This window comes from Anopheles coustani, chromosome 2, assembly GCF_943734705.1.
Source record: "Anopheles coustani chromosome 2, idAnoCousDA_361_x.2, whole genome shotgun sequence".
Classification (NCBI taxonomy): Eukaryota; Metazoa; Arthropoda; class Insecta; order Diptera; family Culicidae; genus Anopheles; species Anopheles coustani.
The window spans coordinates 47,994,316-48,009,488 of record NC_071289.1 but is presented as its reverse complement, the minus strand read 5'-3'; the positions used below and the strand labels follow the sequence as shown (position 1 = coordinate 48,009,488).

General features: G+C 39.5%; 1 protein-coding gene across 1 annotated transcript; it reads right to left on the bottom strand.

Moving 5' to 3' along the window:
* Window positions 1-1,543: 1,543 nt before the first annotated feature.
* Window positions 1,544-2,277, bottom strand: LOC131264483 (uncharacterized). Its single transcript, XM_058266781.1, has 3 exons — window positions 2,113-2,277; window positions 1,681-2,029; window positions 1,544-1,589 (listed from the first exon to the last, which is right to left on the bottom strand). Exons 1-3 carry the CDS (start codon window positions 2,132-2,134, stop codon window positions 1,544-1,546), a joined length of 417 nt encoding a protein of 138 aa, XP_058122764.1. The 5' UTR covers window positions 2,135-2,277.
* Between the last annotated feature and the right edge of the window lie 12,896 nt (window positions 2,278-15,173).

The window sequence follows — 15,173 nt, the reverse complement described above, 5'->3', positions numbered from 1 at the left end:
ACTCGAAGAATCAAGCGGAATCCACTCAACTACCAGATTGGTAATAGTGGCCTCTCTGGAGCCTCGTAGTGTGGCTTCAACGAGGTGTGACTAAACTCCTTTGCAATTATCAAGCGTGCGTCGTCGGAATGGTTAATTGCAGTACTTTTCAATAAGAAATTTTGAATAATGTTAACTTATTTTTGTAATTTTAACTAGCTGATTAACCCGATTTCATCCGGGTAGAAATCAATTTCAAACTGAAGAGTGTTTGCATTCAGTATCAGTTTTTAGTTTAACAATCTTAAATTTTGCTATGTGCTGAAAATGTTAGTATTACCTTTAGTCGATGAAACCATGTAAATATACATTTTGTATTCATTACCTAACTATGCTTCCAGCTTTGCGCAAGCAATTAAAATTAATCTATTAAAGCAAGTATGAAAAAAAACTGTGCCTAAATCACAGTTGGACCAGGACTCGACAATTATTTAAGAGCACTTCTACCATCACCCCGCGATATTTGCGGTGTTAAACAGTGTCTTTTTTTAATCCGTCGCATCTGTCGTAAGGAGGATATCATCATAAATTTTTAGATATTTTCTATCGTTCAGGTGATAGAAAGTTGTAGGCAGGAAGGAAGCATATAAATGTTGGACATTTCACACTTGAAAAATTGGCTTTTTTATAATTGTGTTTGATTGAATTGATTAGACCGATTTTGTGTGATTGAGAATATTTGCTACGTAGGAGAGATGAGATTGAGCACACAAACCATTCGATTTAGTGACCCAAAATAGTTTGAAAATGATACGCATATTGCATTGTAACCATTGTTGAGCCAGGGGGTAGGATGGTAGTCCCCCTTGCCCCTTCCAAATGAATGAAATATTATCACAATATGGCTACATGTTAAAATAGTATGTGTACCAAATGTTGTAAAAATCCATTCCATAATTGTTGAATTATTATTTTTCATCTTTTTAAGGCATAGGTATTCTGAAGGGGGAAACGGAAGGAGGGCATTAGAAAGAAAAAAAAAATAACTACACTCCAGCCAAGTTTGGCACAGATACACTTAGTAGATTTTGCATTGCATACGTGTCCCAACTGGCGAATTTTGTCTCGTTATCATATCGTTATCATCTCGTTTGTTAATTTTCGATCTCCATAACGAGACAAAGTGTTGCACCGAAAAAGGGGTGGGGATGCAACATTCAATCGGTTATTTTGTGGTGGTGTTAGTGCCAAACAGAGGTTACGAATGTGTGCGTGCTATTTCACCATAATGGCACGCACACAACTATCCCAAGTGACAGAAAACACGATTTAGATAATTTTCGCCAGGCTTAGAAAGGGGCTGCATAGAAGATTAATAGCAGTCTTATTAAGCCGAAATTGCAAGTGTGTGCGTGAAAAATGAACCCACCGTGGGTGCACTGATCCGATCCTTACTATTATAAATTGAACCCTTCCATCCCAACTCCAGAACTGACAGCTCAAAGCCATCAAATTAAAACAAAATATAAATTCGAATTCAAACAAAGGATTTATTTTAACAATCTCAGCAGTTTTTCTGGAATAGTTTCTTCGCATGTTCCAAAAACCGTCTAGTTGCAATTTGTAGTCATGAAACAAAAAAGACGAAAAGGTAAATATAGAAAAGTACAAATATACAAAAAATTACCTGTTCACATTTACCTTGCTTGCAAACAGGATAATCTTCCCCGACGAACTCGAATGCAACAAAATCGCAAACACTGCATGTATCGAGCTACCATGGAGTAAACCTGCTTCCTAGCTTGCTGCTCGTCCTGTATCACAGGGTCAGCTGCATCTTGCGGCGAACAGAGCGTCTGCATCATCATTGCATAAAGTTCATCCCTCGTCGATACAGTCACTGGAAATATTGGCCTACCCTGGCTTTCCAGCATTATTTTGGCTTGTATGTCCTGTCTCGTTTCCGAAATCATAGCCTCTACAAGCAGCAAACGCTCCACCACGGTCAATACGAGCAATGCAGAAACCTTCCGGCCTTTGTTGTTGAAACCTGCTGGACGGTTGCAAATAACACTTTCCAAATAAAAATTATCGAGTGCTGAAGCGATAACGCAAATTAATCAATAAACTTACCATAATCGATAAACTGCCTCATCACAATCTTGCTTGGCCCTGGGTAAACGTGTTGTTGGCTTTCATACTGTTGATCCACTCGCTGTTTAATCCGCCTTCTGATCGAGAAAATTAGAGTCGCATCCCTGTTTATCTTCAAACCACAATGTTGTTTTTGGTACAGTGCAAACGGCTGAATCGAGAGAGATGTGGAAATATGTTATTCGCAGACCGAGACGCAGGTGGGTCATTTCAGTCCAGTTATTGCTGATGCTCTGCAGGAGTACCATGACAGTGCAGCGAAATCACTCCGTCGTGTAGCTTCATAGAACACTTTTTCCACTGGATCGTATGCCAGAGGGCAATTGGGCTACGTTCTATCGGTGCCGCAGGACAAGTAAGATCGATCAGTGCAGCCTGAATACCCATCTCGAGAATGCAAGCGCAAACTACGATGCGAGCATGGCTAAGCTAATGCAGTCTGACCTAGCCACAGACTGCTCGTTACAAGGCACAAGAGGTTATTTGCGTCATTTTCTTCAGCGTACTTCACACCCGGCGACTCGACACTGTTTCCAGCGCTGCTATCCAACTTTTCACTACGCTTTGTGAAAGTAACATCTTTCATCACCGACTTACCCGATTATTGAGAGGAAACATTCTCCTCCCTGCTGCTGCTGAGCGACGAGTTTTTCTTACGACTGGCAGCATCCTCGTAACAGAGCGTTAGCGAACCGATCGCGTCCTGTATGTCACCAAGTAGACGGAAGTGATCGAAGAGGTGATATTCTTCACCACCGCATCTTACACCGTATCCTCCTGCTCCTCGATCACAGCCTCCTCAGACATGAACGATTTAGGTCCATGCTTACCGCCACCGTCGTGTACGTGTACGCATCAGATCGTCGCCAGCACCATTGATCACCGACGATTCACTTTCACGTTTGACCACCTCATCCATGTCGATCAAAATATTACCCTGCTTTTGCTCCCTCGCGCCTCCGTGGACGCGGTTTTCCATCCGCTTTTTGTTCAACAATCGAGCAATCGACTCCTGCCAGCCAATCTGTTTCGCGATCATCTGCGGAGCTTTCGGTTTGGTAAAAGTGTTGGTCATCAACCGTCGCGCATTTTCAAGCTTCAGTGACAGTTTGGCCAGATTGGTGTGATAAATCAAACAGAGTGCCCCGGCATATCCCATCTCGGTGTCGGACCCAAGGTCGAGATCCCGCAAACCCAAAATAACGTGCGGCTCCAGCTCGAACGGCAGCGTGAAGGAAAACAACCCCGATTAAAGGTTGTGGCACTCAAGTGATGGATCGTAGAATCGCAGGACAGCATTTTTTTGCTCGAATTTCGCTTCGTGTTTAGCATATCGGTAATGAACTTGATCAGCTTCCTCGGCGCCAAAGTGTCATCAACCGTAGCCTCGTGCTTCGTTGTGGTGGTAAGGGTGAGCCCGAATAAAATCCAAAACGAGAAAAATAGGAAAATGAATATGCTTGTCCCCTGAATCTTACGAACCTTTTCAATGTTAAACTCTTTTCGGATGTAACACTTCACGTTTGTCAACAGTGACTACAGTACCATTATGGTATCTTGCGGCGGAAGTGTCGTACCTATCGCGAAATTCTCCTATACCACGTCCAACATCTACTGACGTGACGCCAACTATACTTCCGATCGTCCTTGATAATCGTACTGATGTATTGTATGTGCCCAGAATTTCACCCAGATATTGGAAGTTAAACACCCGATTCCGCAGCAGCTTATGCAGTAGCTTTATGTTACCCAGGGACATCTCGTTTTGAATCGCTTCGATCAGCAATTCGAAAGCTATCGGCACCTTTTCGTCGAATATCCGCTGGTTGCACTATTGCAGCAGCGAACTGACGATGGCGATCACATCGTTCATCAGCACATTCTCCTTGTTTGTTGCGAGTTTGTAGAGAATTCCCGAAGCCACCAAGTTCGTTGTGCGAAGTTCTACTTCTCCAAAAACCCTGTATCGAATATGAAGTTCAAGAGATGGAACATTTTAAACAAAACTTCCTTCAACGGTTGTGATTTATTCACTCCCGCCGTGTCAACAAGTTTTGATACAAACCTCTGGTTTGTTGACGTTTTTTCATTGAACACCTACATTCGACCGACGTTGATGATAATGCTAAATATGTTTCCGGAAAAAGGCTTCTCTTACCGCTTTTCTTGTTATTCCGTGAAAACATGTTTGATTAATAAAGATTATCATCTTTTATTTACGCTGAACAAGTCCGCACGATGCACAGTCGCATTACCAAATGAAAACACCAATGACAGCTCCAAACTGATGCACAGCCAGCTTAGAAAAATGTTCAAGAAGAAAACATTCATCAGTCCGTGTATGTACACGGCGATACGAAATTCCGCACCCATACATTCAAACATCGGTGGGATTTAGGGCAATTTCACTGCATTTTTCAAAAATAACCGTCAATTTTGTCACCTGGGACATTCATCAGTCCGTGTATGTACACGGCGATACGAAATTCCGCACCCATACATTCAAACATCGGTGGGATTTAGGGCAATTTCACTGCATTTTTCAAAAATAACCGTCAATTTTGTCACCTGGGATATAATCCATTTCGGATGTCAAATGAGACGGATAAGACGGTGTTGTATTCTGCTCGAGCCGCCAACGCGGAAATTTTTATTTTTCGTCGAATTCCTCAGCTTCTTCAGCATTCTGCTCTCCCAAGGGCGGCTTCTTCCTCCGGTGTTATTTCTATTGAACGAAACAAACCAAGGAATAGAATTAGTGAATCGCTGTTATAAATGGTTATGATTTTGCACTACCACTTTGTTTACTTACCGATTCTAAGATCCGGCCAACGCATTCGTGGTCGATCGAACTCCTCATCCGTTTCCCGGACCAGATCGCACATGAGCTGACACTGTTCTCGACTTGTTGATGGATCCTATTAGTTTCCGTTTAGGCGCCATGAACATTGAAAATTCAACACACTTTTGCGGAAGGTACAACACTTTACATTTTTTCACTCGACTGTTCAGGCGCTGGATGTTTCGAAGACTGAAAACTTCATCGCGTCGCGATTGACAGTTGGTGCTTGATGGCATTCATACAGACGACCTTTTTTATTCTCTACATGATTGACCGACATAAAGTGCACCAACACACATTCGGGTTGCTGTGCAGTGTGGGAATGCTACACGATCGGCTCCGCTATTGTAATGAGTCAGACTGAAAGGGAAGATGTGAAAGGGCAGATGTGACTTCTCCCCTAGCACACCAATTCATCATTAGAACGAGAAGGAAGACAAAGTGTGCAAGAGAAAGCTGACAGTTCTGGACTCGCGGGGGTAGGAATCTGTGGAAACGGGGCAATGTTGCATGTCGCCGTCAGTTGGGACCCAATCCAGCGCTAGAACAGTCGAGTGAAAAAGTGTAAAGTGTTCGCCAGTTGGGGTGTGATGAGAATTAACTAGAGTTGTGTATTTCAGATTCAGAATTATGAATCTGTATGAATCTTTCAACAAAATTAATGAATCTGAATCGCTGAACGGAAGAAAAAAAAAGTATTCTCTTCAGAACTGCCCGCTCTTCTTTTCAGAATTCTTTTACCCCTTTTTGCAGCAGATTTCCTCTGCAATCTAGGCGTAAACCGACTTCTGAAAAGAAGGGAAAAACAATTCTTTTCATACTATTCGCGCAAAAAACGTATACGCATTCGTGGTAGATTATATGAGCTGAGTTCAGGATATCTTTTCTTTCCCATAATAATTATTTTCATGCAGGAAAATATTTTTGTTTGTTTTATTGTTATCGATATATCGATAATAATAATAAATTATCGTCCGGTTCGGAAGGCGATCAGACGAAACATCTAGAAATCGTCTGACCCCTTCTCTGGTTCGTGCTGGCAAACAACGACCACGGACCGTAGCAGGCTCCTTCGATGTATGATGTGCATCACCACTCCGTCATGGCCAGTGAAAACACGTAGAACGCATTGATGTTCATTTTAAGCCGCTTCTTTCTCCTTGTCGAGACACTGAAATGTGTGAAAAGCGCGGACAAATCATCATCAGTTGGAACTCTCTGCTGTGGGTTTTTACACACCTATTGAGTTTTGAAGAGATATTTTAGTTTTATTTCATACATTTATTGAACTTGGCAAACAATTTCTGTTTGTTTTCCATCCAACAGTTCACCGAACAGAACGGCAAGACGGAAAAGAAACGAAACAACCCATGGAACGAAGCGGTATGGGGCCGACGCTGTATATTTAACGCATACTCGTGTGCATATTCTGGTAATATGCAGCAAAAGCCGAAGATAAAAACCGAAGTTGCCACGACAAAAACGAAAAATGGAAGCCCCTTTCGGGGCCTTTGCCCTTTTTCTCTTCTCTTCCTTCTACACATTCTCATGTCACGAGCTGTTAGGCCGAAAATAGACGGCGCGCGTCCCACGCGCCCGTGTCCCGAATGTGATCTACACTCTGTCAAACTGACATCTTTTAGGACACTTTCGGCACGCGCTAGCGGACGCGCCTGCCTGGACGCAGAGTTGCTTCGAGCAAGCAACTCTGCGTTCCACGCGCTAGCGCGTCCATTGACGTTTCAATATAAATGTTCCGTTATAGTTAATTCGTTGAGTGGATGTTGTATGAAAACACACATTACACCTGCAACGCTAAGTAAGAATGAGTTTTTCTTCTTAAATACCTAAAATAAAGTTTCTTTAACCATCATCCGTTCAACCAAAGTTACGTACGTAGACGTTCAACCGGACTACCCGGGTAGTCCATACATTTTGTATGGGAGATTCCGTTTTCCTGTACTTCAGACCAAATAACTTTTTTTTCTAGACGTCGGATCGATTTGAAATTTTTAGTGAAGATACTTGAGGGTGTTTTCTAAAATATTGTTTAATTTTTTTAATTTTATAAATTCATTAAGTATATTAATTTGAGGTTCCAAAAAATTTCACCTTTCACATCTATAACCCAAACCTGTGTAGCTCCAACATTTTTGATAGGAGTTTTCATTTTCTGTATTTCAGTATGCGTATCTTTGATCATTGAATCTTAACTACTTGAAATTTCCGGAAATTTTTCAATTTTTTTTCAAAAATGATGTAGAAATTCAATGTTGTTAAATGCTCAAATAGAATAGTTTCATGCGGAAACACGAATCCTTTAATTCAAGCAATTATGCCTAGTCCTAAAATCTTAATCTTATATTAAATACAAGTATGCTACACATCAATTTGTTCAGAAAATGTGCGCCAAAAACACGTTTATTAATACGCTTCTATTCGACTATGTATGTGATTCGAGGTACAAAAAAGCTAAGTAAAAGTGAGAGTTATGGAAAAACTCGATCCTTAGAATAGATAAAAACAGAACAGACAAATACAAGAATTACTAGGAACAACATTCCCGACGAAAAAAGAATAAAATAACGAAAAAAAGTGTTTCCAGTTGAAGCATGAAGCGACTGAAAGTTTATTAATTTGTACATTATTTTTTGCAACTTTTCAAACAATTTCGAGTAGTTGAGAATCTAAGTGCAAACATATCAGTGTTAAAATACATAAAAGGCAAACTTCTATGTAAAAAGCATGAACTACACAGATAAATGGTTGTAGATGTAAAAGGTGAAATTTGTTGGAACCTCAAATTAATATACTTAATGAGTTTTTAAAATTGTAAAAGTTAAACAATGATTTGGAAAATACCCTCAAGTATCTTCACTGAAAATTTCAAATCGATCCGACGTCAAAATGTATGAACTACTCGGCAACAGATGGACGTTTGAGGTGCGCCAACCAAAAAACGCAAATTAAAATTATTTAAATTCCTTGGAAAAAAAATTATTCTTTAGCAGTACGATAGAAATAGTTATTTGAAAACAAAATTCCAAAAACTACCCGGGTAGACGGTTGAACGGGCAACGGTTAAGTTGACGACCCGCGTTCAAAATGGCGGGTGGTCACCTAGACGATGCGCGTCCCACGCGGGTAAATGACAATTCGTTAAACGTCAATTAGACCCCATTTTGACTGATGTTCGTTAACATTCGGGACGCGGACGCGTCGGACGCGCGCCGTCTATTAGCGGCCTTACGCGGACTTGAACCGCGTTGTTTCCACTCCGGTCTCTGCGCACCTACCGCAAGACCGTCGCTCTTTGTTGAGAACGGTGTGCTAAAGGCCTAATATATAGTTATAGGATAACTTTCCTTTCGGATTTTTTAAAAAATGAACTTTTTATTTTACGATGTTGGTCCGAGCTTGGACGACTAAAGACTGAAGACTGCTTTATTGGAAATAGTACGGCTACGTTGGCCGCGCCGATTGCGCTGACGATGCGTCTGGCTGCTGGTGTCCGGAAGCGTCCGTTCCCACGATTCCATGCTGGTGTCCAGTTGCTCGCGCGTGGTGTTGTGGCCGCTGGCTCGCGCGTGGCGTTGTGGCCGCTAGTTCGCGCGTGGCGCATTGCCTTCTTGTGTTTCACATAACTTCCCCCCCCTTAAGATTGGAGCGCCTCGATCCAATTGATGGGAATTTTTCCTGTTCTTCCAGAATGTGGTACACGAGTATGCCAAAATTGCAGCTAACAGCAAAATTGCACTTGTTGCTGTTATGATTGTGTGTTTCTGATTTTTGTTGAAGTGTTGCTCAGCTAGTTTCTCTAGGTTGTTTATTTTAATCAACACAACGTCTTCTTCGGATTCCGCTGCTTTCTTCGGGTATTTTCCGTAGGTTGGGATTAGGTATTCGTGTGTGATTATTGCTCTGCTGTTGAATGTGAGGTTCTTTAGCTGAATTGTGCAGTTCTCTGCTTCTATGATTGTTGGTGTGCTGATATTCTTTGCAACACCACATGAGTCGTATACCGTTATTGGCCTCTGTGTATCCAGTAAAATTATCCCTGGAAGGATTTCTTTGGCTGCCCACTTTTGAAGTGCAGTTTTTATAGGGCATATTGGGGTTTTGTGAACTAGGATGTTGAAGATACATTGGTCTTCAACTGGCCAAGTTGGTTCGCATATTTCGCATATGTTATTTTGTATGAATATGCGGTTAGCGTTCTTTGCAACATATTGGACATGTGTGTCGATTTTACTTCCGTTTCTGTTCAGAGTATGGAGTTCTAGGAGTTCGAACGTTTCTTTTTCAAGCATGGGTATCTTGACTAACATGACGGCTTGATTATTGGAGAAGGCGATGTTCCCGCTGCAGTATTTGAAGACTTCGTCAAGCTGGTTCATGCTGATCATCTGATTTTTTAACAAATTGTACAATTTTTCTTTTTCTCCTAGAGTAAAGAGGTCCTTGTGAACAATGTTTAATTTTGCAAATTCGATCTGTTCTCCTATTATTCTTAGTATTTGAATAATTTCATCTACTTCGAAAATCATGCTAACAACTTCCAAATCACTTGGTGTTTTCGAAACTTGTAGAATATTTTGCGTGACTTTATGTAGTGTTTTTGTTATGTTGTTTAATTTTTCCTCAAAAATTGAGTTTATTTTATACTGTCTATTACTGTTGGTTATGAGTCCATTTTCTTTTTGTTCAATAAGGAAAAGATGTTCCTGAATATTTTTCAAGTCATCACTGTCTGGATTTCCTGCTATGAATTTAATAGCTGTTCCTAGTGCGTCTATAAGACCTCTTTTCTGTCTTATTGGCTTAAGACCACTTAGTTGATTTCTTGCATGTTGCAGTTTGTATTTAAGTGTTCTACCTAGATGATGTTCGATTGGCTTTATAGAATTAGCTGTTGTTTCTATGTAATCAAGATTTGTTTCAATTATTTTCAAATCAATTTTATGTATTAATCGAGTGTATCCAGCTCGAATCCTTACTAAACCTAACTTAGTAACGATTATTCCGTTATCGTTGGTAATTTCTTTATAGTTAGTAGCTTTTAGCTTGCTTATTGCTAATAAGAAAAAAATAAAAAATTTTATCATAATGTTTAGATGCTGTAAAGAAAGAAAATTTGAAAGTATTTTTTATTTTTTTCGTTTTCTTTTTAGCTTTGTTTTGTGGAGCTTTCTCTGGTTTTGATCGATGATATTTGTTTCCTTATTTTCTTTAACCTTTGTTTCTTTGTACCGTTCTTGGTGTTTCAAGTTATTACGTTTCTTTTCATAAACTGTATCGTTTTCTTCGAATATTTCATATTCTTCTCTGTTTTTGTTTAGCCTGTTGAGGGTTTGTTGTTTTGTTCCTATGGATTTTTGATATATTTCATTGTAGAGTTTTTCTTTTTGAGCAATTCTCTCTTCAATGTTTTCTGAGATTGGTGTATCATATTTTATTCCATAGAATAACTCTCTAGGAGTCATATTGATCTGGGAGTGAATCGAATCGTTGTAAATGGCTACGGCTAAATTCATTTTGGTAGATTCTGGATAATTTTTAGTTGTTTCCTTATTGGAGAGAATGTTATGAAGTTCTCTAAGCGTTCTATGCACTATTTCAACAGTTCCGTTTGAAGAAGATTGTCCTACACTTGTGTAATGGTATTCTATCGTGTTTTCTTCTAAAAATGAACGTATCACTGTTGAAGTGAATGTTGGTTCGTTATCCATTACTAAAAGATTCGGTTTTCCAAGAGCTGCTATAAACCTTGTGAGTGATTTCAAAATATGTACCGTGTTACGTGTTTTAGTTGGTATAGCCATTGCTAATCTAGAAAACTTGTCGCAAAAAGTTAGATAATTTTTATCATGTATGATGAACATGTCCATATGCACTATTTGCAATGGTTTTGTGGGAGTTTCCGTGAATTTATATTTTTGTTTGTATGGATGTCGTTCATATTTTGACCTCAAGCACAATTTACACAAGTTAATGAATTTGGTCACTTTGGACTTGATATTAGGGAAAAAATACGATCTTGCAATGTGTTTGGATGTTTCAACGATGCCTCGATGGTTTGCTTCATGTTGCACTTGAATGATTTGATTCTGCTCTATTTCGTCGGTAATATCAGTGATCGTTTTTGGGGTCCAAAATATTCTGAATGATTTCACTCTTGAGAAATAGTTTTTGTACACAATCTGTAGAGTCGCTAATATTTTTTCTGAGCAATTGATTCCATTTGCACATCTAGTGGATGTATATTCTTTCAGGATGTTTATTAGGATTGCTGGGGTAAAAACGTGTCGTTTAATAACTACTCGATGATAGTTTGTGAAAAGTGTAGAGGCTGTCGTACTGTCCTCGTTGCTTGTCTCAAGAATTATTTGGTTTTTGAATACATTTAATGGTCTTTCAGTTGCAGGAATGTACTCATTATCGTCAGTGTCAGCCGAATGCTGAGTCATGTCATTGCTATTAGTGTTAGCGTTAATTTCGATTCTTGATAGGGCATCTGCATTATTGTTAAGGGTTCCTTTTTTATATTTTATATCAAATTCAAATGCTTCTAGTTCGAGTTTTCATCGCAGTAATTTACTGTTCAAATCTTTTTTTTGTCTCAACCAAACCAGTGGTTTATGATCTGTACGAATTTCAAATTTTTTTCCAAATAGGTATGGTCTGAAGTGTTTGATTGCAAAAATTATTGCGAGTAACTCTTTTTCTGTAGCCGAATACTTACATTCAGTGTCGTTTAATGTACGAGATGCGTAGGCTATTGGGTGCTCTTTGTTATCTTCAAACTTTTGAGAAAGTACTGCGCCTAATGCAAAGTCGCTGGCGTCTGTTTCCAGTATAAATTTGTTGTTGAAGTCCGGATATTTCAATATCGGGTCGGATGTAAGAAGCTGCTTGCATTCACTAAAACATGAAATAAATTCTTCGGTATGAATTATTTTAGCATCTTTTTTTAAACATTTTGTTAGTGGTTTTGTTAGTTTGGCAAAATCTTTAATGAACTTACGGTAGTATCCGAGAATTCCAAGAAATCCTTTTATTTGTTTGGTGGTTTTCGGAATTGGCCAATCTAATATTTTTTCTATTTTGTTAGGATTAGGTTTGATACCGTCTTGGGTTACGATGTGACCCAAAAATTCACAATCCTTTTTTAAAAATTCACATTTGTCAAGTTGAATTTTTAAATTGGCTTTTGCGAGTTTTGTCAAGACTTTGTTAAGGTTTTCCATGTGTTGCTGTAATGAACTTCCGAAAATTATGATGTCGTCTAGATAAACAAGACAGCATTTACCAATGAGCTCGTTCAGAATACTATTCATTGCTCTTTGGAAGGTAGATGGAGCATTTTTTAACCCAAAAGGCATCCGAATAAATTCGAAATGTCCTTTTTCTGTGCTAAAAGCGGTTTTTGGACGATCTTTTGGTTCTACTTCGATCTGATGGAAGCCTGATTTTAGATCAAGAGTTGTAAAATAACAACTACGGCCAAGTCTATCCAAAATTTCTTCTATATTTGGAATAGGGTATTTGTCATCTATGGTTTTGTCATTTAATTTGCGGTAATCAATTACAATCCGCCATTTTTGTTTTTTGCTAGCATCTGATTTTTTTGGAACTATCCAAATTGGGGATGTCCAAGGAGAAATTGAGTGCTGAATTATTCCTTGGGCAAGCATTTCGTTAATTTGTTTCTCAACTTCTTGCCTATGAACGTAGGGATATCTGTATGTTTTTGTGTGGATAGGGATTTCATCTGTTGTGTTAATACAATGTTTAATAGAGGATGTGCATGAAAGTTTATTTTTTTCATTGTGTATTATTTGAGAGTTTTTCTGCAAGATCTGTAAAAGTTTGGTTTTTTCCTCCGAATTCAGATGTTCTGTGCGAATCAGTGTTTCTATTGTTTTAATAGGAATCGAACTTGTTTCGGTTTCGTTTGAAATGCTACAATTTAATTCGATTGTGTCTGAAATTGGTTGAACTTCAGCAGGACGTGTCCATACAAATTTGACTTCATTGCCAAAATTGGTTACAAGTGCTGTAATAAATCCGTTTTGAGATTTATAAAGACCAGGTGAAATTTCAGAGTCTAGGATTTTGATCTTTTTTTCCAGGAAGACGTCACCGTTTTTATGAGTTACCGGAATTTTAACTTTTTGTACGGTATGAGCGTTCAGAGTTACATCTGGAAGTCCTAAATGTTTTATGGATAATGGTACTGTATTGTTTGGAAAGATTAGTTTGTGTTCACGTGTGTCAATGTGACATTGCAAACTTGATAGAGTTTCGTATCCGAGGATTCCATCGAAGAACTTATGAAACTTAAAAACGTAAAATTTCACATTCTTTTTACCAAATATGTCAGAGTAGTAACATTCGTTGATTTTATGTTTTCCTTTGCTGTTTGTAACTGTGGTTATTGGGCACTTTTTTCTTAAGGTCGATGGCACAAGTTCTGGAGATATGAAATTTTTGTTTGAACCACTGTCAATAAGGATTTTTGCAGTTTTTCCTTCTATTGTTTGGCAAAGATAGGGTAAGCCATTTGTCGCTAAATCGGAAAGTTTTCGTGACTTAAGATTTGAAAATTTACTTCCTCCTGTTCTGGGGTTTCTTGTTCGACTTCCTCAGCTGAATCTGAGTCTTCATCGTTATTGGTTGTGTGTGCGAAAATTTTGTTTCTATTGCTTACCCTGAGGGTAGGGTCAATATCCATGGGGGTTGGCTTTTGTCTATCTGATTGCGGTTTTGGAGAGTATGAGTTAAATTTTTTCTCCGAAGTTTTGTCTTTTTTGTTATTGAATGCTTTTCCGGATTGGTTTTGTTCAAATACGGCCTGAGTTTGGGTTTTTGTTTTTTCAGCGTTTTGGAATCTGCACAAAAATGCATATGCTGATTCCAAGTCGTTTGGTTGTGCGGTTTGTGCATAACCAAAGTAGGGCTTGCTCAGTCCATTAATGAATGCGGCTAAGCATTCCTGTTCAAGGAAGTGATTTATAGCCTGCCAATGTTTGGCATATAAGTCGTTCTCTCTTGCGACCGACTTCATGCTAATCATAATTTCCTTTACTTTTTTATAATGAATGTTCAGCGACTCGTTCATCTTCATAGACCAGAGTTGCGTTTGGTAAGTGGCAATGGTGTTCCTATCGCCATACACTGACTGTAAAATTTCAGCCGCCTCCTCAAAGGTTGAGGGATTCCCGTTCACACAAATTGTGTCACGTGCCCTGCCTTCGATTTTGTTGATTATTGTTTGCTCGTAAATAGCAAGCAATTCAGGTGGGGTTGTGTTGTTCGTAAATAGGCTCAGTGTCCTACGAACAGTAGTTAACCATGCTGTCAACTGTTTTTTGTTACCATCAAATGAAGGTATGATCCTAATTGGATCGGGAATGCGAAAGAGCGAGCTAGCCAATTGGCTTTGGCTCTGCAACTTCAGCGCGTTGTTTTCCGATTGGAGAGCACTAATGCGTGCTTCCAATTGTCGGATGGAGTCACATACCGCTTGGTAATTGTGTTCCTCCATAGTAGTAAAGGTGCGTGCTGTCACTTTTGGAAAAGGGGAAAATTTTGGCATAGGCAACTTTTTTCCACACGATTGTCACGCGTTGGACAATACGTATTTTTCTTCTTTTTCACTAGTTATGCACTTGTATGTTTAAGCGTTTTGTGATAGAGTTTCAATCACTTCACTCACTACACTTAAAACTTACTAACTCACCTTTCGTGTTTAATCGAAAATTCGATTGGTACCTGGGTTCCACGTGTTGGGTTGAGTCCAGTCGATGTCCAGCTTCGGTTGGTAATTTTGAAGAGTAGATCTGAGTCCTTTTCTCTGAATTGATATTCAAACGTCGGGAACCGCCACTAATCGTCCTCGTGTCGGGAGATGGTGTTTAACCGGATGATTCCACAGCGAAAAGGCCCGTACGGCTGCGCCAGTTATAGGATAACTTTCCTTTCGGATTTTTTAAAAAATGAACTTTTTATTTTACGATGTTGGTCCGAGCTTGGACGACTAAAGACTGAAGACTGCTTTATTGGAAATAGTACGGCTACGTTGGCCGCGCCGATTGCGCTGACGATGCGTCTGGCTGCTGGTGTCCGGAAGCGTCCGTTCCCACGATTCCATGCTGGTGTCCAGTTGCTCGCGCGTGGTGTTGTGGCCGCTGGCTCG